At 44.1% G+C, this 21293-nt stretch overlaps 1 protein-coding gene across 1 annotated transcript in view; it reads left to right on the top strand.

Moving 5' to 3' along the window:
• The window catches only part of EIF2B3 (eukaryotic translation initiation factor 2B subunit gamma), a 148381-nt gene extending 127467 nt beyond the window's left edge, over positions 1 to 20914 (top strand). Inside the window, exons 11-12 of the mRNA XM_079698740.1 lie at positions 12699 to 12802; positions 20691 to 20914. Of these exons, the coding sequence (XP_079554866.1) occupies positions 12699 to 12802; positions 20691 to 20743 (157 nt within the window). The 3' untranslated portion in view covers positions 20744 to 20914. The remainder of the gene's footprint in view (positions 1 to 12698; positions 12803 to 20690) is intronic.
• The last annotated feature ends 379 nt before the right edge of the window (positions 20915 to 21293 follow it).

Below are 21293 nucleotides of genomic sequence, written 5' to 3'. Positions count from 1 at the left end.
GCAACTAGAGAAAGCCCACACGCAGCAATGAAGACCCAATGCAGCCAAAAATAATAAGTAAAATTAAAAAAAAAAAAGAAAATGTCCCAGAACTGAAAGATACAAATTTACAGAATGAAAGGGCCTACTAAGGGTCCAGCCCAATGCTAAAAATAAACCCACATCATTGTGAAACTTCAGAACCTCAGAGACAAAGCATGCTACCAACTTACAAAGAGAAAATAATAGGTCATATACAACTAATCAGGAACCGGAATGGCTTTGGACTTACCAGTAGCAACAATGAAAACTAGAAGATAATAGAACAATGCCTTCAAAATTCTGAAGGAAAATTAATTTCAACCTAGAATTCCGTACTGAAGGTAAGTGTTAATGAAGTGTGACAGTAGAATAAAGACATTTTCAGACATGAAAAGTTGTGTCCCACCAAAATGAAAAACCAAAAGGAGATAGATGAGAAACAAGAGATCCAACTCAAAATAAGGCAAAAAGAATCCATGGGGTGATGGTGAAGGCAGATCCAAGGGTGACTGCTATGCATGAAGCATAAAGGGAGCAGTTAGTCCAGAGTGGAATCCAGGAAACACTTATTTAGGAAGAAGAAACTGATAAAATGCCAGATACATATAAACATCTTGAAAAATTTAGACAACTGGCTAAAAGTTAGGTTTGAATTAGTAATAACATAGAACACTAACAAAAACAAAACAGTTATTAACTCTGTTTTTTAAAAAGTTGTACAAGAAAGGAGAAGGCATCAGAGTTTGCTATGTGGCTCAACTATGAAATAGAATTAACATAGTCATAATAAACACTGAGCATTGACCAAAATTATGCTATAGCTATATTAAAAGGATGAAGGGTAGGAAGGGAAAAAAGGAGCAGTGGTGGGGAGAAAGGAAAGCTAAATCTTCATCTTCCATTGTGGGAAGTCTATTGACAATGCTTAAAACTGAAAAATTAAGATGTAATATAAGCATGCTATTATCTATAGACATGGAAGTAAATACTGAAATACTCAGCAAAAAGAAGTCAAAGAGTTGTCTCTGGGAAGAAGGAAATGAGTTGAGGGAACAGGGGACTACTATTTTTCGTAATAAAACTGTCAGAACAATTTGCTTTAAACTTCATGCATGTATAACTTTAATTGCAAAAAAAAAAAAATGCCAGAAATTTTTCTGGTACACTGCTACCAGTGGTGTGCTGATAAATTGTTAACAACCAGTTCTCCAAAGGAAAAAATAAGTGGCCTGATTTGTAGCATTTGCCAATTCCCATGATACAAAGTTTCCCCCTATGACCAGTGATATCAGTGAACACTGAGTTGGGAAGAGACGCTACCAGTCAGCTCTCCCAAGCAGGACGAGCTGGCTCCAGCACAGCACTGATAATAGAAACCTGTCTCAAGTATTTCACCCTTTCATCAAACACTTAAGGACTCACTCTATGCTGAAGAATGTAGTAGGCAACTGAAGACAGAAAACTACGTAAGGCTCAATCTCTTCCCTCAAGGAACTCATAAGCTATATGCAACAAGAAGCTACAAGTGCTGTGATAGAAATCTGTATGGTCACAGAAGAGGAAAGGGTCAGAGAAGACTTAATTAAGGAAATGATCCTTGAACTGAATCTTGAAAAATGAGTAGAGCCCCCCAGGCTGGAGAAAGGAATGTTCTAGAGACATCAAGAATATAAAGTGTGAGAGAGCATATCTTATTTCAGAAACAGCTCCTCATTTTGATGTTAGCTCAGATTTCACCACTTAAAAAGAGGCTCTGCTCACTATCCTCTCAGAAATAACCTGTCCCAGCACTCCCTGTTACATCTTATTTTCTTCATTATAACGTTATCACTGTCTTGCCTTATCTTGTTTACCTGTCTATCACAAGAAGATGTTAGTTTGAGAATGGTAAGTACCTTATCTTTCCGTTTCACTGTTATATCCTGAAAGCCTACGGGAACTCAATAAATATTTGTTACGTGAAAGAATGGTAAGCAATTCATAATGACCACAATATAGAATTCAGAAAGAAATGGATATGACAGGAGACAAGGCCATATAAATGGACAAAAGCCAAATCATGGACTATCCTCTAAGGTGTTTAATGGGTAGTGGTAATTTAAGAGTTTAAAGAAAAGGAATAGCATGATTAACTTCCCATTTTATGAAGATCATTTTGGCTGTGGTGAGAAGGACGATCTGTAGAGGGTAAATACGGAAGCAGGAAGACTACTGAAATAATCCTGGTGAAATGGAAGAGGTCCTTAACTAACGCAGTAGCAGTGGAGATGGAGAGGAGAAGTAACAGGGTGGTAAAAACTATAAAGCATGATGACTGCCTGGGTATGTGAGGTGAAAGAGAGAGAAATTAAGGAAAATTCTTAGATTTCTTGCTGGAGCAATAAGGTTTCTGGTGTGCCAGTCACTAAGATAGAAATCAGTGGAGAAGAAGCAAGATTTGCAGGGTGGGAAGCAGAGAAATGACACGTTCCATCTGTGACAAGTTGAGCTCGTGGCAGGCGGCCTGACATGCAGCACTTGCTCTATAGGACTGGAGTTCGGGAAAGAAGCCTGTGCTTGAAGTACAGGTTGGGGGCGGTGGGCATGGAGGTGGTAACCGAATCCATGGATACAGCTGAGACCACCCAGGAATAGTGTGTGGCATTGAAAGAAAAGAAACCAAGACAAAACCTTGGAGAACATCAGTAATTTTAGACATAAGAAAAGGAATCTAAGGAGACTGACAAGGAACGAGCAAGGAAGGAATGTAAGGGGCAAGGGAGAGGACAGTTGGTCGGTGAAGCCCAGGTTTCTAGTTGGGAAAACAGGGTAGATGGTGGTGTGCTCACTGAGATGAGGAAGGGTGAGGGAGGAGCAGATCTGTGGGGAGATAAGGCTTGTGCGGGGCACATGGGATTGGAAGTACCTGTAGGACATCCCGGTGTGTGGAGGTAGCTGGTAGCCAGTTTGTGAGTAAAGGTTCGGAAAAGAGGTCAGACCCAGAGACCTCTTCCTGAACTCTAACTTATTTTCCTTTCTCCATTTTTCTTTCTCTTCCAAATCCACCCTTCCAGCATTGGTCCTATTGATTAGAGCATGAGCTTTGGGGTCAGACTGCCAGACTGAATCCTGGGTCTGTCACTTACTAGTCACTTAGGGGATTGGCTTTACCTCTTTGAGCCTGATTTTCTCATTACAAAATAGGGTAAAAACTGGGTTGCCTCATAGGTTTATTGGGAATACTAAGTGAGTTAATAGACGTAAAGCACTGAGAGCAGTGCTTGGCACAGAGAATGTTAGCTGTTATCATTATCATCTTCTTCAGTACTTTATCTCATCTCACTGAGGTGACATATTGCCAGTATTGTCATCCTAAAGAATATCTCTGATCATATCCATGTTCTATTCAAAAACTTTTGAAGAATCCCCATTACCTTTAGAATAAAGTTTCAGTCTTTTGGAAGAAGTTGAGAAGGATCGGTTTAAGTTCTGCTTTGTACATTTGGTACAATTTCCCAGTGAAGCCATCTAGTCCTGGACTTTTGTTTGTAGGGAGCTTTTTTTTTATTACAGATTCTATTTCATTTCTAGTGATTGGTCTGTTCGAGTTATCTATTTCTTCTTGATTCAGTTTTAGAATAAAGTTTCAACTTCAGAGTTTCTCATGTTTCTCATGATCTAGCTCCAACACTGGGTCCTGGAATGTTAGAATGAGATGGGGCCTTAGAAACCATCCAGCTCAATTTCTGCATTTTTACGATGAATAAATCGTGGCAATCCAGACTTTTTTCTTATTGTTCCTGTGCTACTCCATATCCCATTCCAGACTCCTGCGTAAGACTGATAGATGTCACCATTCTCTTAAAAACCAGAACTACACTCGCCTTTATCCATTTGATCACCTAGTTCTAGAGTAGCTCATGAGGCTTTGTAACTTCCACTCTGTCTCATCTTGCCTCAGACCTTCCAAGGAAGACAGTGCCATAACTTTCTTGTTTGCTCTAATTGGTAACCTCTCCCTCCCCTCCTGTGGGTGGACAGACAAAGGAGCAGCTCTCTGAAGCCCACTGTTAGTGTCCTGAATTGACATGAGCAGACTTGGTAAGGAAACTAAGGCTCTGTAAGGAACTCCAGCTTATTTATATGAGAGAAGTTCATAGAAAGACCTAGCATAATATCCCAGAGTCAATTGCTGTTTTGGGGGAGGTATAATCTTGGACAGCCTAATAAGATTTCTAGCTGGGGAAACAGTAAAGGTTTAGATGGTGGCTGCTGCTGTTTTTCCAACTAAAAAAGTTTAGGTGAAGCTATAGGCAGCCCACATGGGACTAATGACTAGGAAGGCCATTAGAGACTACCCAACCCTGCAAGTTAGCTTCTGGTGATAAGATGAGACATCTTGCATCCCATATGAAATTTTTCCCATTATTTTTGGGTCATTTAGTTTAGTTTAGTTTTGTTTTTTATTTTATTTTTTTAATTTTATTTTTGGCTGCATTGGGTCTTCATTGCTGCGCGCGGGCTTTTCTCTGGTTGCGGAGAGCAGGGGCTACTCTTCTTCATTGTGGTGCGCAGGCTTCTCGTTGTGGTGACTTCTCTTGTTGGGAGCACGGACTCTAGGCGTGTGGACCTCAGTAGTTGTGGCACACAGGCTCAGTAATTGTGGCTTGAGGGCTTAGTTGCTCCGCAGCATGTGGGATCTTCCCGGACCAGGGCTTGAACCCGTGTCTCCTGCATTGGCAGGCGGATTCTTAACCACTGTGCCACCAGGGAAGCCCCGGGTCATTTAGTTTTAATTACTTATAGTAAATTTAGGAAAGGTGATTAAATTGCAGTCATGTGAGACTTGATTACCCTGATGCTATTACATCTGGACTAAATGGCACAGTAGGAGCATGAATTTGTCTAGAAAGGAGTTTCTCATATTCTTAGTCTGCTTGTCTCTGCCAGCATTGGTGAGCTGCTAAGACTTTCTGGATAGCGGCTTGGACACCCGCCCAAGGTCCTCAGGGCTTAAAGGATGCTAATAGGACCGACTTGGGGAAGGTGTAGGCAAGATCATGCAGAGAAGCCTCCTGCCTGTCTTTCTGATTTTCTACCACTTCCAATTTCTATGACAGCTGATGTTCAGCAATCGAAAGGGTAGTGAAAACTTCATTGTCGAGGCTTCAGTGTCAATCCTGTGTTCTGCATCTTTGGTCCTCTGGTCCTGATTGACATCTCCTGCATTTCCTCCTAGTCCAAGGTGAATGACCCAAGCGGCAGTCTAGGGTAGCACCTTCACAGGCAGGCAGGCTGGGGAACCAGGATTTCACCTGGATTTTCCGTGCTTTCTGCAGGCAGCAAGTGCAGCCCTCAAAGCCAAACAAGATACAGTATTGCTGCTTCTCATTGTTACCCTGAGTGTCCTCTTTACCGACACTCAACTCACTGCCCTACACACTGAGCCCCTTACTTTTCCACTCCCCTTTATCCCTGACATTCACTGTGCCTGAATTGCCTCTCTTTAGAGATCTTTACCTGTAGAAATCCTACCCATCTTCCAAGGTCCGATATGTATTCTAACTGCTTCATGCAGTTTTCTTGAATTTTCCTAGCCAGAAATTATCTCTCCCACCTCTCTGTTCCCTGTGCGCCCATCACTTTACTTATGCTCATGTGACACTTACTGCATCTTTCTTTTTTCCTCAACTAGACTGTAAATTCCTTGAACACAGAAATATTCCTCATATGTCTTTGTAGCCCTTAACTCCCAATACTGTATTTTTTTTTTGGCTGCATCGAGTCTTAGTTGCAGCACACAGGATCTGTCGTTGCCTCGATGCGCAGGCCTCTTTCTAGTTGCGGTGGCGTGCAGGCCTCTCTCTAGTCGTGGATGCAGGTTTTCTCTCTCTAGTTGTGGTGTGTGGGCTTCAGGGCACGTGGACTCTGTAGTTTGCGGCACGTGGGCTCTCTCATTGAGGCACGTGAGCTCAGTAGTTGCGGCATGCAGGCCTAGTTGCCCCACAACATGTGGGATATTAGTTCCCCGACCAGGGATTGAACCCGCATCCCCTGCATTGGAAGGCGGATTCTTTACCACTGGACCACCAGAGAAGTCCCCCCAGTACTGTACTTTTTATATACTAGATACCTTGTAAGTATTTACTGAATGAAAAATAAAGATCCCTAATTTAAGCCCTCCTACTGTAACTGACTATCTGTCAAAAGAGCCCTGTCAACTTCTAGAAAAAGTCATGAAGTAAGTGCTTTACTCCTTCAAACTCACCAAAATGAAAACAAACAAAACCAGAAGAGGAAGCTTCATCTGTAATAAAACTAGATAACTGCCATGTACCTATACACAGACTAAAGAATATCTGCCAGACACAATGAAATTTAGGTCAGATCCAAAGAGAACACCAAGATTTGACCAGCATAAGGAATAGGGGCATGGACGATCCAAAGGAGAAGTGGCAAACACCACTTTTGCAAAATCTCAAGGCACATAGAACTGAAAGAAAAAAACATCAAGGCACATAGAAGAGAGAAAACCAGGCTGGCCTCATACTTTTCTGTGACAACATTTAAGGCCAGAAGACAGTGAAACAACATTTAGAAAATTTGGAAGGAAAACAGTTGTGACCTAAGAATCCTATATGGTTGAAATATAAAATCATCAGAAATACTCCAAGGCTCAGGAGATTTGTCACCCATGAACCCTCTGGAAAACTCTACTCGAAGACATAATATAGCCAAGTAAGTAATGAAACAAAATACTGACAAATGGGTAGGCTGAGTATAAAAGTGAACTCCCTTAAACATAAAATTAAGTCTGTGGCAGTTAGAGTTGAAAAAAGATCATAATTGTTCAAAGAATTCTGTCCATGTTTCTTCAGTCACACTTTTAAAAAAACCAAATTATAAAACTTTGGCAAGATCCCCTGGACTTAAGGGGCTCCTTCGGACTTTTGATTCATTCCCTACTTGGAACCATTTGCACTAAGCCCATCTTCTTTTTTTTTGCGGTACGCAGGCCTCTCACTGTTGTGGCCTCTCCTGTTGCGGAGCACAGGCTCCGGACGTGCAGGCTCCAGACGCGTAGGCTCAGTGGCCATGGCTCACGGGCCCAGCCGCTCCACTAAGCCCATCTTCTTAGACTACTACAGCTTATTTCTTTTAAGATTGTTACATCTTGGGAATTCCCTGGCTTTCCAGTTGTTAGGACTCCACACTTCCACTGCCGTGGGCCTGGGTTCAATCCCTGGTCGGGTAACTAAGATCCCGCAAGCCACACGCAGCACAGCCAAAAATAATAATAATAAATTTTTAAAAATAATATTGCTACATCTTTACTTTTATTCCCCCCGAGCCCTTTTTCTTAGCCTCTGCTTAGGGAATATAATTAGATTTCTGAGGAGGAAGACATTTTTCACTACTAAACCTTTATATAGTAAAGGGAAGCACATAGAACTAAAAGGAAGAAATGTTCAGCCTGCTCACTGGAGCCAGTACATTTTAATCTAGAGGACCCAAGAGCAAGAGTGACCAGAGACAGGAAGAAAGTCAGATGTTTTTTCAAGTATTGTATCTCATTACATGAATTAACCTGGATAAATCTCACAAATGTGATGTTGAAGGGGAAAAAAGCAAGTTGCAGAAGGATACATAGAGAATGATAGCATTTATATAAAATTTTTAAACTTTGAAAAAGAATACTATATATTATCTACTAATATATGTAGTAAAAATGCTTAAGAACAATAAATACCAGAGTCAAATAGTAGTTACCTCTGGGAGGAGAAGGAGGGAAATGTGAAATAAAGAAAAATACTTTATTTTTGTATTGTTTTTTGGTGGGTACACAGGTGTTCTGTATATTCTCTGGACTTTTCCATATGCCTGAAATATCTCATTAAAAATAATACATGACGGAGCAGCTGGGCCTGTGGGCCATGGCCGCTGAGGCTGCGCGTCCGGAGCCTGTGCTCCACAACGGGAGAGGCCACAACAGTGAGAGGCCCGCGTACCGCAAAAAAAAAAAAAATGTTTTTCAACTAGAGGAACACCTGGACCAGGGCCTCCTGGGCCATTAGGAGCTCTGGCATCTGGAGAGATACAGGCAACTCAGCCATAATCTTTGGGCTGAAGCAGTGGGTTGGCCTAAAGCAGACCTTTAGTCACATGCCTAAAAAAGCTACGTGTATCTCCAGTTCCTTACTCTTTTCTCCCCCAAGATTATGGGTAAGTTTAGAAAGCCTGCCAGCTAATCCCCAGAGAAGAACCTGCCTGTCCCCAGAGTTAACTAAGAAGTTTCATGGCTCTTTACCAAACACTGCCAGTCAGCAGCTGAGGCAGAAGCCCGTGAAACCATGGAGAGTCACTTACCACTGTGTAGGCTTGGGCACATTGCTTAACTTCTGTGAGCCCCACTTTTCTTTGTAAAAATTAGAATAAATACCACCATTGCTGCAGGTTTGCTGAAAGGATTAAGTTACATAATGAATATAAAGTGCTTTGTGTAGTGACTGAGCTGTATTAAACATTAGATTTATGTGAGTTCCCTTCTCTCCTGGAATAAACTGAAGAAAGTCCTAACTAAAGCCAGAGGAGGAATGAGAATTTGGAGGCACTCCTGCTTCCCAGGTGAGGGCTTCTTCCTCCTGTCATATGTTACGGTATCTTGACAGTGATCTTACAATAGGCATCTGTTTTTCTCATGGCCTCCTCTCCACTGAAGCATTAGGGTTCTTGGGGTAATTTCTCAAGGCCTGCAGCTTTGCTTAAAATTTGACACTACCAAGAAGTGAGGACCAAAAGCCCATTAATCTTAGCCATCTCTGAGCAGCTTGTTAGAGAACACAGCCAGGCATCGGCACAGCAGAGTCCTTATACCAAGCTGAGAGTTAAAAGTAGGATTCAGAAACTGTAGTTCTGGCACTGGGGCCAGGTCTTTTCATGAGCTGTATAGGAAGTCACCTCCCCTCCTGCTTTAAGAACTGAGGAGAAAAGGCAAAGTCTTTACTGTGGATTGGCGACCTGGAGGAGGGCTTGTTTGATATGGTAGTGTCTGTCCTTCCCCTCCAGCCTGAGCAAACACACATACTACCTGTAAAATCCTTAACGTTGGAGTTCTTCCTGGACAAGAGGAAAGCTAAATTGGCTTAAAATTTTTCCAAAGTACCTCAGCCTTGCTAGGTGACTTGTGACTGCAACAGTGATCATGGGAAACAGTTGAAGAAACAAGTGGTAGAAAAGATTTCACACTCACTAAGCATTTTGTCGTCTCAAAGCCTTTCACAGATCCACTACTGAACAAGAGCTTCAGAAGAGCCCCCAGCTTCCCATCAATCAACCCACTTTTTCCCTATCACATCTGCAGAATTTCTAGTGGTGGTTTATTTGTCTCAGAGGGAGTTACACACAAACTGGATGAGACAAGCAATAAAGCAATATGGGAGGTTCCTGAGACCTTAATCAAACCTGTTAAACATAAGGAGAACCCAGGCTATCCATTGCTATAGAAATCTGACCTCAGTCATTCCAGATTCTTCCTTCCAGAAATGGTTCCAACTTGTGTCCCAGATTCCAAAATAGCCATTTAGTACTCTCTAATTATGGCTGCTGGAGTTCCTGTTGGCGGTTTCTTGTTTGCTGACTATGTTTACCCCTAGCCTAACTCCAGAGCATGCTACTACTCTTAAACTACTGAGTAGGAAACATCTCCTTTCTCCCACTTTGAAAAAAGAAATGAGACTTTTCAGTGACAAACTAGTAGCCAGTTGTAAGCCTGCTATGTCTCAGAAGCCTCTGTGTCTGAGGCTTTCTATACTTCCTTACTCTTCTCTTGGGGTGAATTTTCCCCTAGGAGCAGGAGTCACCCTAACCGCTGACTGGACTGCTTTTTCTCAGGCAGAGGGCAAATTGGAAAGTGCTGGAAGGTCCCTTAATGCCCACCCACTGAGTGTATCCTGAGTCTGAGCCAAAAAACAAACTAATACTAGGACTTCCCTGGTGGTCCAGTGGTTGAGACTCCACACTTCCACTGCAGGGGGCATGGGTTCGATCCCTGGTCAGGGAACTGGGATCCCACATGCCGCATGATGCAGCCAAAAAAAACCTATAACTGTTTCTACCCATCTCTAGCCCACACCACAGAGATGCTGTGGCTTTGGCCTTTTGCTGCTTTCCAACAAGCTTTAACCTTCTAGAAGAATAGAGATAAAGAAGGCTCTGGAATGCCATAAAGTGCTAAAATTCCTTTTTGGCAGTTTACTAAAGTTTTGGCATTTGGGAAGAATCTTTTTCTTTTTAATATTTATTTTATTTTATTTTATTTATTTTTTGGCTGCGTCAGGTCTTAGTTGCGGTACATGGGATCTTTTGTTGCGGCGTGTGGGCTTCTCTCTAGTTGTGGTGTGCAGGTTTTCTCTCTGTAGTTGTGGTGCGTGGGCTCCAGAGCGCGTGGGCTCTGTAGTTTGCGGCATGCGGCTCTCTAGTTGAGGCACTCAGGCTCAGTAGTTGTGGTGCACGTGCTTAGTTGCCCCGCGGCATGTGGGATCTCAGTTCCCCGACCAGGGATTGAACCCGCATCCCCTGCATTGGAAGGTGGATTCTTTACCACTGGACCACCATGGGAGTCCCAAGGAAGAATCTTTTTTTTTAATGGCCTGTGCATGATAGTTTTAGTCCTTGGAATGGCCTCTTTTCCATCTCCCATGCCTCCTGGGTTGCTTGAGGATTTTTTTTTGTGTGTGTGTGTGGTACGCGGGCCTCTCACTGTTGTGGGCTCTCCCGTTGTGGAGCACAGGCTCCGGACGTGCAGGCTCAGCAGCCATGGCTCACGGGCGTAGCCGCTCCGCGGCATGTGGGATCTTCCCGGACCAGGACACGAACCCGTGTCCCCTGCATCGGCAGGCGGACTCTCAACCACTGCGCCACCAGGGAAGCCCGAGGATTTTTTATTTTAGTTGGTGTTTTGTTTTGTTTAAATGTATACTCACAGCCTTCCTACTCACCTTTTTCTCCCCTCCAGCTCCCACTTCTGACTCTTTAGGGTATTAAATATTCCCTTGTTAGGATGGAGCTCCTTCCACAGAGCCATCTTGGGTCAAAAAAACAACTAGGCAGGGCTTCCCTGGTGGCTCAGTGGTTAAGAATCCACCTGCCAATGCAGGGGACACGGGTTCGAGCCCTGGTCCGGGAAGATCCCACATGCCGCAGAGCAACTAAGCCCGTGCGCCACAACTACTGAGTCTGTGCTCTAGAGCCCGCGAGCCACACTACTGAGCCCACGTGCCACAACTACTGAAGCCCGTGCGCCTAGAGCCCGTGCTCTGCAACGAGAGAAGCCACCGCAGTGGGAAGCCTGTGCACCATAACCAAGGGTAGCCCCCACTCGTCACAACTAGAGAAAGCCTGCGTGCAGCAAAGAAGACCCAACACAGACAAAATTAAATTAATTAATTTAAAAAAAAAAAAAAAACTAGGCAGTCCCAGACTTCCTCTAGCCTTTTCTCCCCTTAATTTCTTTCTTTTTTTTTTTCTTTTTTTTAAACCTTATTAATTTATTTGGTTGTGCCAGGGCTCCTTAGTTGCGGCTTGCTGGCTCCTTAGTTGTGGCATGCAAACTCTTAGTTGTGGCATGATGTGGGATCTGGTTCCCTGACCAGGAATCGAACCCAGGCCCCCTGCATTGGGAGTGTGGAGTCTTAACCACTGTACCACCAAGGAAGTCCCCCCTTAATTTCTTGGTATGGCATTATGATTAAATGTATGAATTCTGGAGTCAGGCAGACTTAGTTTTGAAATTACTACTTGGCAGTTATGTGGTTTTAGGTAAATGGTTTAACTTCTCTTAATCTGTTACCTCATCTGTAAAATTTGGTTATTTTTACTGCATCAGAGGTAAAAATGGTACTTCCAGAATGATTTAGGAATGTCCCACATGATTTTACTGATGAAATGGCTAGATTTGTAGGTCACTCCTGTAATGTATATAGAATATTTAGCACAGTACCTGGCCTGAGGTAGGTATGCAATAAATGCTAGTGAAGATTTTCAAAAGGACTTTTCCCCCACCCACCCACCAGTCCTCAGAAGCCAAGAAGATGCTTTTTAAACACATTCAAATGCTAAGAGCCAGTGGAGCTACTCTTGAGATTGTGGCTTTTATGAGTAATCTTTTATGGAGTTGGTTTAAAAAGCATCCTTTTTTTCCTAAACGAGTATGGTTTTGATTAACCAGGGTCTATGATGAGAGCTGTGGGGCACTCACTGTTTCCATAGCTGATCTCCTGGGAAGATTCATGGGATCTGAGCCTCCAGTGAAATTTGGTATATATTCCCAGATGAGAAACAGGAGCAATGGATCAGCCCAGGGATCAGGGCCAGCTTCCACCCCCAGACCAAAGGAAGAGAGATTGGGTGGAATTTAGACCTCCCAGTCTGGGGTGCCTAAAGAACTGAAGGCAGACTGGTTGCTTTTTTCAGGCTTTGGGGGAATATCATTATGAGTATATACAAACTCTGGTCTTCTCTAAAGCCCAGTCCTCTCCTGGCCCAGCTGAGCCATTCTGTCTTCTAATGATAAGCTTGTAGCCATTAACTGGACTGGCCAGCTAGTCCTGGCATATGGAGGAGCCAGAACCCCCAACCTATAGTGACAAGGATAGTGATGAGAGCCATGGACACTCCCTAACTTGGTTACTGTGTTACAGAAGCAACATCCAGGGCAGCGTCATCTGCAACAATGCTGTAATCGAGAAGGGAGCAGACATCAAGAACTGCCTAATTGGAAGCAGCCAGAGGATTGAAGCCAAAGGTAAACCAGAAACCAAATTACAATCACAGGTGCCATTTCTTACATATCACAGTAGCACAGATAATGCTCAGTGCTGGTGAGTATTGGGGAACAAGCATATGCATACACTTCAGGTGAGAACATAGATTGATAAAGCTATCTTAGGAGGGGATTGGCATCACTGTCAAATTTTTTAACTTTGACTTTACAGTTCCATTTTTAAGAATTTATCTTGTTAGATAAGCTCATATATATTTATGCAGCCTTACTACCAAAAAATTGAAAACATAACAGAAAGATCTGATGACCCAGATTGGCACCAATACTCTACAGTGGCTGTTAGGCATAAGAGAGAAGGGCCAGTGATCCAACAAACTAGCTCTGGCCTCCTACAGTCCTTGAGTACCTCATCTGACCTGATAGTTAAGAGAGAGAGTCCCATAGATTCTTGGCCTGGAAGAAGGTTAGCAGCTTCTTCAGAAGCCATTTTCTCAGAGCCATCCTCAACTGCTTAGCAATGATGCTGTGAGCTTTACTGTTAGCTAGCTCTGCACTGTAGCTGTAGAAAGACTGTATGGTGCTTGAGAGACATGCAGACATCAGGATTTCCCTGCTGGGCTGGTCAAATTTGAATGGTCCATAATTTGGCTGGGTATTTTTAACCAGAAAGTAGACAAAGCTCAAGATCAGTAAGGATGGCTCATTCCTTTTCAGTTTATTCCTAAACCTAAAATAGGATGGGATAGGGGAGTTGCTGAAGTAACTAAACCCACCAATTCTGAATTGGTGTAAGCCACATCATTTTCCTTCTCCCAGTAAGTAGAGGCCTTCTTCAGTTTTTTCTCCTTCCCTTTTTAAAGTTGTATACTTCCCTTGTGAGCTTTAGACTCAAACAGACCTGGGTTCAGATCTCAGCTCTGCAACTCACTGGATGTGCACCAGGTTAAGTTTTTAATTTCTTGGCCTCAGATTTTTGAAACTAGAAAAATTGAGACAATAATACCTATCTTGGAGGATTGTTGTGAGAATTAAATACAGTTAAATGTTTTGAGGAGTACACACAGCTTCTGGAGCATACCAGGGGACTTAGAGCTCCATATACACACCATGATGCTCTTGTGTCTCTCCATGCCTTTGCACATGCCCCCTCTCTGGAATTCTTGATGACTCTGCCCAAGTGCTTTCTCTATAGAACCTTCCCTGACTCTTCCCATGATTCCCTACAGTCAAAATGAGCATTCCTTCCTCCTCTGCTCCTTTGTCAATACCTTTATTAAAGTACATACACAAGTTATGGCTATTATTTATGAATCTACCTTCCCTACTAGACTGAGATCCTCAGGCCAAGGATTGACTTATTTCAATATGTATCCCTAGCTCTCAGAACAGGTCCTGGTTTATCATAGATAGTGGGAAGGGGAGAGATGAGTGAATGAATTTTGGATCCATAAAGGGAATTTGGAGGCATTTCAGGGCAGAGAGTTCGGGTTCCAAGAAAGGCATTTGTGAGATAGTTGCAGTTATCATGAAATCTCTTCTGGCTTCTCTTCTAAACTTACGCTGATGAAAGAACCACATGCAACACCGATAAATGAACTGGGGAGATGTGGCCTTGGCCTGAAACCACGCTTCAACCTTTTTCTTCACTTGAGACTAGATGCAACTCTCCTCTTCATTGCCTTTCTTCTCACATTTCAAGTGCTTTCTTCTTCTACGTGTGAGAATTGTCATTTCTAAGAGGCCTTTCCTGGGTGTCACTAGTTTACCAATAAGGTTCTTTGTTATAAGCATCATAAACTAATAACTCTGGCTGATTTAAGATGATAAAGAATTCATTGTAAAGGTAGGTAGCTCACAGCTCTAAGATAGTTGCAGAATCAAGCTTAGAAAATGGGTTACAGCCAAGATTTACACTCCAGATCATTCTGGTGAGGACACAGCTGCCATCCTTGCTCAACACTGGTTATCACAGCTGGCAGTGCTACTCCAGCCACCCAGCAGGTGGATTCTCTCTGGTTCCTGCTTTTTTGTGTGGTGGCCCAGCCCAAGGTTTGTGGTGGCTGCATTAACAGGTCAAGACCTAGATCCTATACCCCTGCCCTAGCTTCAGGGAAGGCTGGCATTTTTAGTTCAGTTAGTAGGAGACAGACTCCACCCAGTGTCTCACCAAGAACCTTTGAGCAGGAGTGTTGGTCAACAGCGGTGCCCCAGCTATTGGTACTTTCTGCTGTGATCCCGTACCAGCTGAGAGTATGAGCTTAGGTGAGAGGGGTGAGACACCAGCTTGAACTCCAGCACAGGAGGCATGGATGGCCCTGCCCGCCTAGAGTGCCACTGGCCTACAGCTATTGTTTACAGCTTTAAAATGTTCTCACATGCATTGTCTTATTGGATTCTCATAACAGCCATCTAAGGTAGGGATTCATTATTGACCCATTTGGTGAAGTGGAAACTGAGACTTTGAAAAGTTGAAATTTACCCAAGGTCATAGCTAGTACATGACAAAACTGGGTCTTCAGCCTGAACTATTGACAGCCTCCAAAAAGATCAGAAGAAGAAGCCATTCCTGGCTTGCCTAGCAGAATTTGGTCACTGATACCCTTTTTCTCCCTTTAGTCCATCTTTCTCGGACCAATAGGAAAAATATATTCGGCCTCCATATTATGGCTCTTACTCTCCTCAGGAACGTCAGGTCTTAGTTCTTTCCCCTGCTCAGCATACCACTTCACCCAGGCCTACCCTTGGCTTGCAGAGAAGCTTGTTTTTTGAGCATCTGAGGCCTGTTGGTTGTTTCTTAAAGATAGGATTCAGAACACCAGCCTTTTCTCTAATTCCATGGAAGGCCTTGGAAGGGATCCCCAGAGCTCCAAAGCAGCCGCTCAGCTGGTCTGTGGGGCTGCTTTCTTATCCCATCCCCTCCCCTGTCTCCTCATTGCATTTCTCTGTCCTGCTTTGTTCTCTCCTATTTGGGTTTATGGCCCCACACCATGTTTCTTCCACCTCCTTCTTGCCTCTTTGTCTTTGTAAATTATCTCCTGCTCAGCAAAAACTAGAAACATCCCCTAGTGCTTTTCTTCTTTCAGTCCCTCCTGGAGCCAGGAGCTGCTTCCTTTTGTTGTTTTTACTGGCATATTTGAATGAGTGAACTCCATTTGCCACTGCCCTAGGGTGTCCCTCCTTTCTTGTTTGCTGGAACCTGGAAGCTCACAGTTTCTGCTTGTTCTTCTCCCCACTTCCAGCAAAGTATTGGTGCTCCTTTCTTTTACTTTGCAAGGAGCCCTCTTCATTCTGTGTGCAGAATGCATGAATGTCAACTGAATGCCAGTATTGAGGCACATCTCCCATCAGGGAGCATAGGGATGTGCCAGCCAAACCCCTAGGATGTCACAGGCTGCAGCGTCTCCTGGGCTTTCTGGCTCTAAGTACATGCCCTCTCCTTAACGGTCCTGAAGGAGAGATGGCCAGGGAAGTCATCTGGACTTTAAACTGGAGAACCCCAACATTTCTTGCTCTGTCCTCTATGCTAGAGAGACCAATGCATCCAGCACAGTAGTCAGTGCCTTCCTGCCACAGGTACTCCTGGCCAGTCACCTGTTCCCACTATCACTTATCTTTTTTTTTTTTTAATATTTATTTACTTATTTATTTTGGCTGCGCCAGGTCTTAGTTGCTGCACACAGGATCTTCGTTGCAGCATGAGGGATCTTTAGTTGCAGCATGCAGGCTCATAGTTGCCATATGTGAGCTTCTTAGTTGCGGCACGCGGACTTCTTAGTTGCGGCATGCAAGCTCTTAGTTGCGGCATGCATGCGGGATCTAGTTCCCTGACCAGGGATCAAATCCAGGCCCCCCGCATTGGGAGCGTGGAGTCTTACCCACTGGACCACCAGGGAAGTCCCCACTATCACTTTTCTTTGAGGCTGAGCTACATTGAGAATGCAAATTCCAAACCATCAGTGCAGCAATCAAGACCTGTTAACTACGGATGACCCAGACAAACATCAACTCAGGTCCTCACTAGCAAAGAGTCAGGAGATGGCAAAGTAAGTCCCCAGGCAGTCTTCCTCCCATGGAGGGATTTCAGGAAAAAACATTCATCCTCAGAAGCAATGCCGTCCCCTCTCCAAATCCCAGTCATTTGCATGCCACAGAGCCACCACATCCATAGCAGTCTTCTACACCAAAAATGGGACTATCATAACCCAACATAGGCCCCTCTGCCCTTTTTTAGCACTACCAGGAGAACAAGGCGTTTTCTAACAATTCTGGCTTTACTCACCCCACCCAGCATGCTCAGTTAATGAGATTATCTCTGGCAAAAGTCCTGGCAACCAAGTTTGACCTCCTGCTCAAGCCAACTGAAAAGCCACAGCCAACAAAGTCAAAACCTGGGAAACTAATTGGACATTTCATCTGTGTCTTTTATTACTGTCAGTGAGAGAACTTGGATCTCTTCCCTGATCCCACAGTGATCAGTCCTTTGGCTGTGAAAGTAGACCTGATGGGTACATAGGTCAAGTCCTGGCTAGCAGGAGTCCTCCCCAGCTTCCCAACAGTGCAGCTTTTCATTTGTGACTTGTCATTCCCTTCTACCTCACTGGTTTTTTTCCCAACTTACTTTCCTCGCTTGTACTCTTCGCTTTAGGATCTTTCCCGACCTGATTCCAGCCCAGAACTTTTCCAGTGTGTTTATTGGAGCCTGCTTCCAGCCCTGGCCAAGCGGAACTTGTACTGCTTGTTTTTCCCCTTCAGGTTTCCTCCACCTTACAGAATCTCCATAAAAATACATCTTCCCCAAAAATGCCAGATAGTCTTCCTCCCCTGAGTCCCAGTGAGCAAACCAGAGATGGTTCAGGTATTTATTTGGAGCCTAACAGAGCAGAAGAAGGTGTTGTTTGCCTCAGTCTAACCCCTCATTAACCCCTCTGGTCTGGAGCACTGAGGACCAAGAAGTGTTAATGAAACTGGCAATGTCTTCAGAACATTCCAGTGTCCCTGGAAACTAGGAAGAGACTGGGTGAAGGAATAGCAAATGTCAGAGTCTGGTTATGAGATGATGTGGCTAACTGATGGCTACAGGGGGGTAAAGGGCAAAGAGGAGCTTTTGGAGGTGCCCGGGAAGCTAGCCAGAGAAGCGTTTCCTTTGTTCTTTTCTGGTCAGTCTTACCTCAAGGTAGAGCCTGATTGACAGTCACACTCCAGGACTGGCCCCAGCCCTAGGGAATTTAGCAGCCTGAGCAGTGTCTGGGCCTCCCTCCCATTCCTCTCACTGAAGGAAGCAGATGGCTATGAAGTATAAAAAGAACACCTCCTAGGGCAGGAGTACACAGGCCAGACCCAGCCACATCCTGTAACTTCCATTTAATACTTATCAAGCCTCTTTACATCAATTATCTTTTTGAATCCCCACAACTTTGTGAGGAAACTGAAGCCCAAAGACATTAAATAATTTGCTCAAAGTCAAATTACCAATAGAATTCAAATCTCTATGGCTCAGAGCTCTCCTATTCTGCACTCTCACCTTTTCTTCTCACATGAGATTGCCTCTGTCAAATACAATGCTGAAACAAGAAACTCTGTGAAAGGCCTAGACCTTGGTTTCTCTTCCTACTGGAGAACATTAGAGAAATAGGCCCGAAGATGCTCTAGACCCACTAGGACCTTTGCTGTAATGCACCAGATGTGTCAGTTATATTGTCTTTGACAAGGGGATTGGAGGCCTTCTCCTCCATACATGCTCCTTTTCCCACTTCTCTACCCTCACATAACCCCCAGAACACACACACCTTCAACAAACAATTACCGCCTATCTTCCAGGCTCTGGGAGACTAGGGGTGTAAAGATGAGTAAGACTTGCCTCTTGCTGTCCAGCTGCTCACAGTCTATTATAGAGACTCAGATGAGTAAAGAAATAAGTGCAGTAAAGTTTCACGGGTATGATGGTAGAAGACTGTCAGGGTTAATTATGGACAGAAGAGAGGAATTGGTCAGTTCCTGGCACAAGGATCAGGAACACCATCTCAAAGGAGAGAATTTAGGCTAAATCTTAAAATTGTTGGCTATTTACCAAATATACAAAAGGGAAGAACCTCTCAAGCAGAGGGGAACCATGTAAACAGGCACCTGACGGCAAAAAACAATCTGATATGTTGGGAATTGAAAATCATTTGGAAAATCTAGAGTATAGTGTATAAGGGAGATATAGCAAGAAACAAAACTGGAAAGGTGGATAGAACAGAGGACATGTCTGAAATCTCAATGTCTCCAAAGCTTCAGTCAGAAACCCCCTTTCTACTGACAGAGCAGAAGTAGGCTCCAGGCTGTGGGCAGTATGAACAGAGCAAAACATCTCTTACTATCAAACTTGGTCCCGTCGTTAACGATCTTCATTTTGCTGCACCAAACCCTTCTGAGGCTGAAGTAGAGCCTCAGGAAAGTCAGAGTTTCTGCCTCACCTATCAGGGTCACTCTCAAGCCCCCATGTGTGGCAAGAAAGGTGTTGGACCTTTAGAATCCAAGCTAACCCAGAAGGAATCCATTTTCAGCCAGGTGGTCAGCCTTTTCTGTCTGAGCCAATAGAGCACTGAAAGCTCTCCTGCCTCCTACATCTGCTCCATACCTCCAGGGAACAAGCAGACAGCATGCTCCTGGTTTCCCCTACCCCTTCCAGACCATTGGTTCACTGCCTCCTTTCTATAGCTCTTACTCCTTGAAAGCTAACCCTCTTCTTAGCTTTCACCCCATCATTGGTAAGCTCCCAGGGCACTCGCCTAAATATATTGAGGGTTCACAGTCTTCCCCTTTCCTCCCTCTCTTTTTCGAAACATCTTGGACAACTTAAACATATTCATCGCTGAACCATCCAGCCCCTCAGCTTCACCATTCCCTGACCTTCTCCACCAACCTTCACTCCCTTGCAACTTTAGCTCTCCACTTACATAACCATACCCTATCCCTGTCATTACCCCAAACCTCTGAAATCTTTCATGTGCCAGTAGCTGTGCTAGACACTAAGGTGTGATCATAAATCCACTGCCCCTGCCCTCAAGATTCTTACAGTGAAGTAGAGATAGAGATACACATCAGGTGGAGTGTTTTCAGAGAGCAGGAAATGGACAGTTTGGAAGGGAAGGCATCATGTAGTGGAGGTGCTTGATTAGGGCATTTAGGGTGAGTAGGGAGGGAAAGAAAGTCATTCTAGGCAGAGGGAACAGCACGTACTAAGGTCTAGAGCTGTAAAATAACATGGCTTCTAGGTACAAATGGAGAGTGATGGAAGATAAAGCTGGAGACGTAGGCAAAGGTCAGGTCATAGAGGGCCTTATGAGTTTGGACTTTATAAAAATAATGATGACCACTATTTGTCAAACACTCAATGATTCTTTAACTCATTGAATCCTCACAATAACCCTGTCGAGTATGTGGTATTATTTACATGTGACATATGAAGCATCTCCCTTTCTCCTTTGAATATCTCCATTTAACTATTTAGTCTCTTTTCTTCTCACTGTTTTCCCCCATTCCCTATCCTCTGGCCACACCACAGTTTTTGGCATTCCTCTTTCTTACATCTTTATGTCTTTGCTCACATTGTTCTAACAGCCTGGAATGCCTTCCCTTTGATATACTTTCTAAAAAAACATCATTCTTTATGACTCAGTTCCGGTCCCCCTCCTATGTGAAGTCTCCTGAAAGCCAGGTGCATAGAGAGTCAGTCCCCTCCTCCTGTGTGGGAAGATGCTGTCTCTTCCAAAGTCCTTTCGACAAGTTGTATTCCCAAGAGCTTCTAAAGAGCAGAGCCACATAGGAGAGGAATGAATGTTTATGAACACAGAATTAGAAGTAATTGGGTTTGAAATGACATATTTTGCTGCCATTTCTTAAACAATCTTTTCTTTTTCTTTTATAGCCAAACGAGTGAATGAGGTGATCGTGGGGAATGACCAGCTCATGGAGATCTGAGTTCTGAGCAAGTCAGACTCCTTCCTCTTGGCCCCCAGAACTACAGATGTTGGCTGGCCCACCTGTTTGACTCTGTATTTATTTCCCAATAAAAGAAGGGCTCCCAAAGGCATGCTGGAGACTTAGGGAGTAGTCCCAAGCTCCACATCAAATGGGCTCCAGAGATACACAGTGTGTGTTCATGTTGTAGAGACCATCTGGAGCTGGCGTGCGGAACAGTGGCCTAGCTCTTGTACACTGAGGTTATCAGGCAGGGGCAGTAGCTGTCCAGTGGTGAAGTTCCTAGGAGGGCCACTTTCTGACTGGCTGGCCCAGCCTAGTCCGTAAAAGCATCTCCCACCTGAAAGGACCTGGGGGTACTTCATTCCCTGACCCTAATCAGGCTTTCTAGACCCATAGGCCTAGCTGCTGCCGTTGCGACCTCTGCATATGATGTTCCCTCTACAGCTGTCAATTTGGGCAGCCTGGCCCCTGAACCTCAGTCCAGGACTTGACTGCTCTGCTCCCATACCTACCACACAGATTCCTGGCCCCTGACACCACGCCACCG

The sequence above is a fragment of the Hyperoodon ampullatus genome, assembly GCF_949752795.1.
Source record: "Hyperoodon ampullatus genome assembly, chromosome: 2".
NCBI lineage: Eukaryota > Metazoa > Chordata > Mammalia > Artiodactyla > Ziphiidae > Hyperoodon > Hyperoodon ampullatus.
The sequence above is the reverse complement of the archived record's forward strand: the minus strand, read 5'-3'. Positions and strand labels throughout refer to the sequence as shown.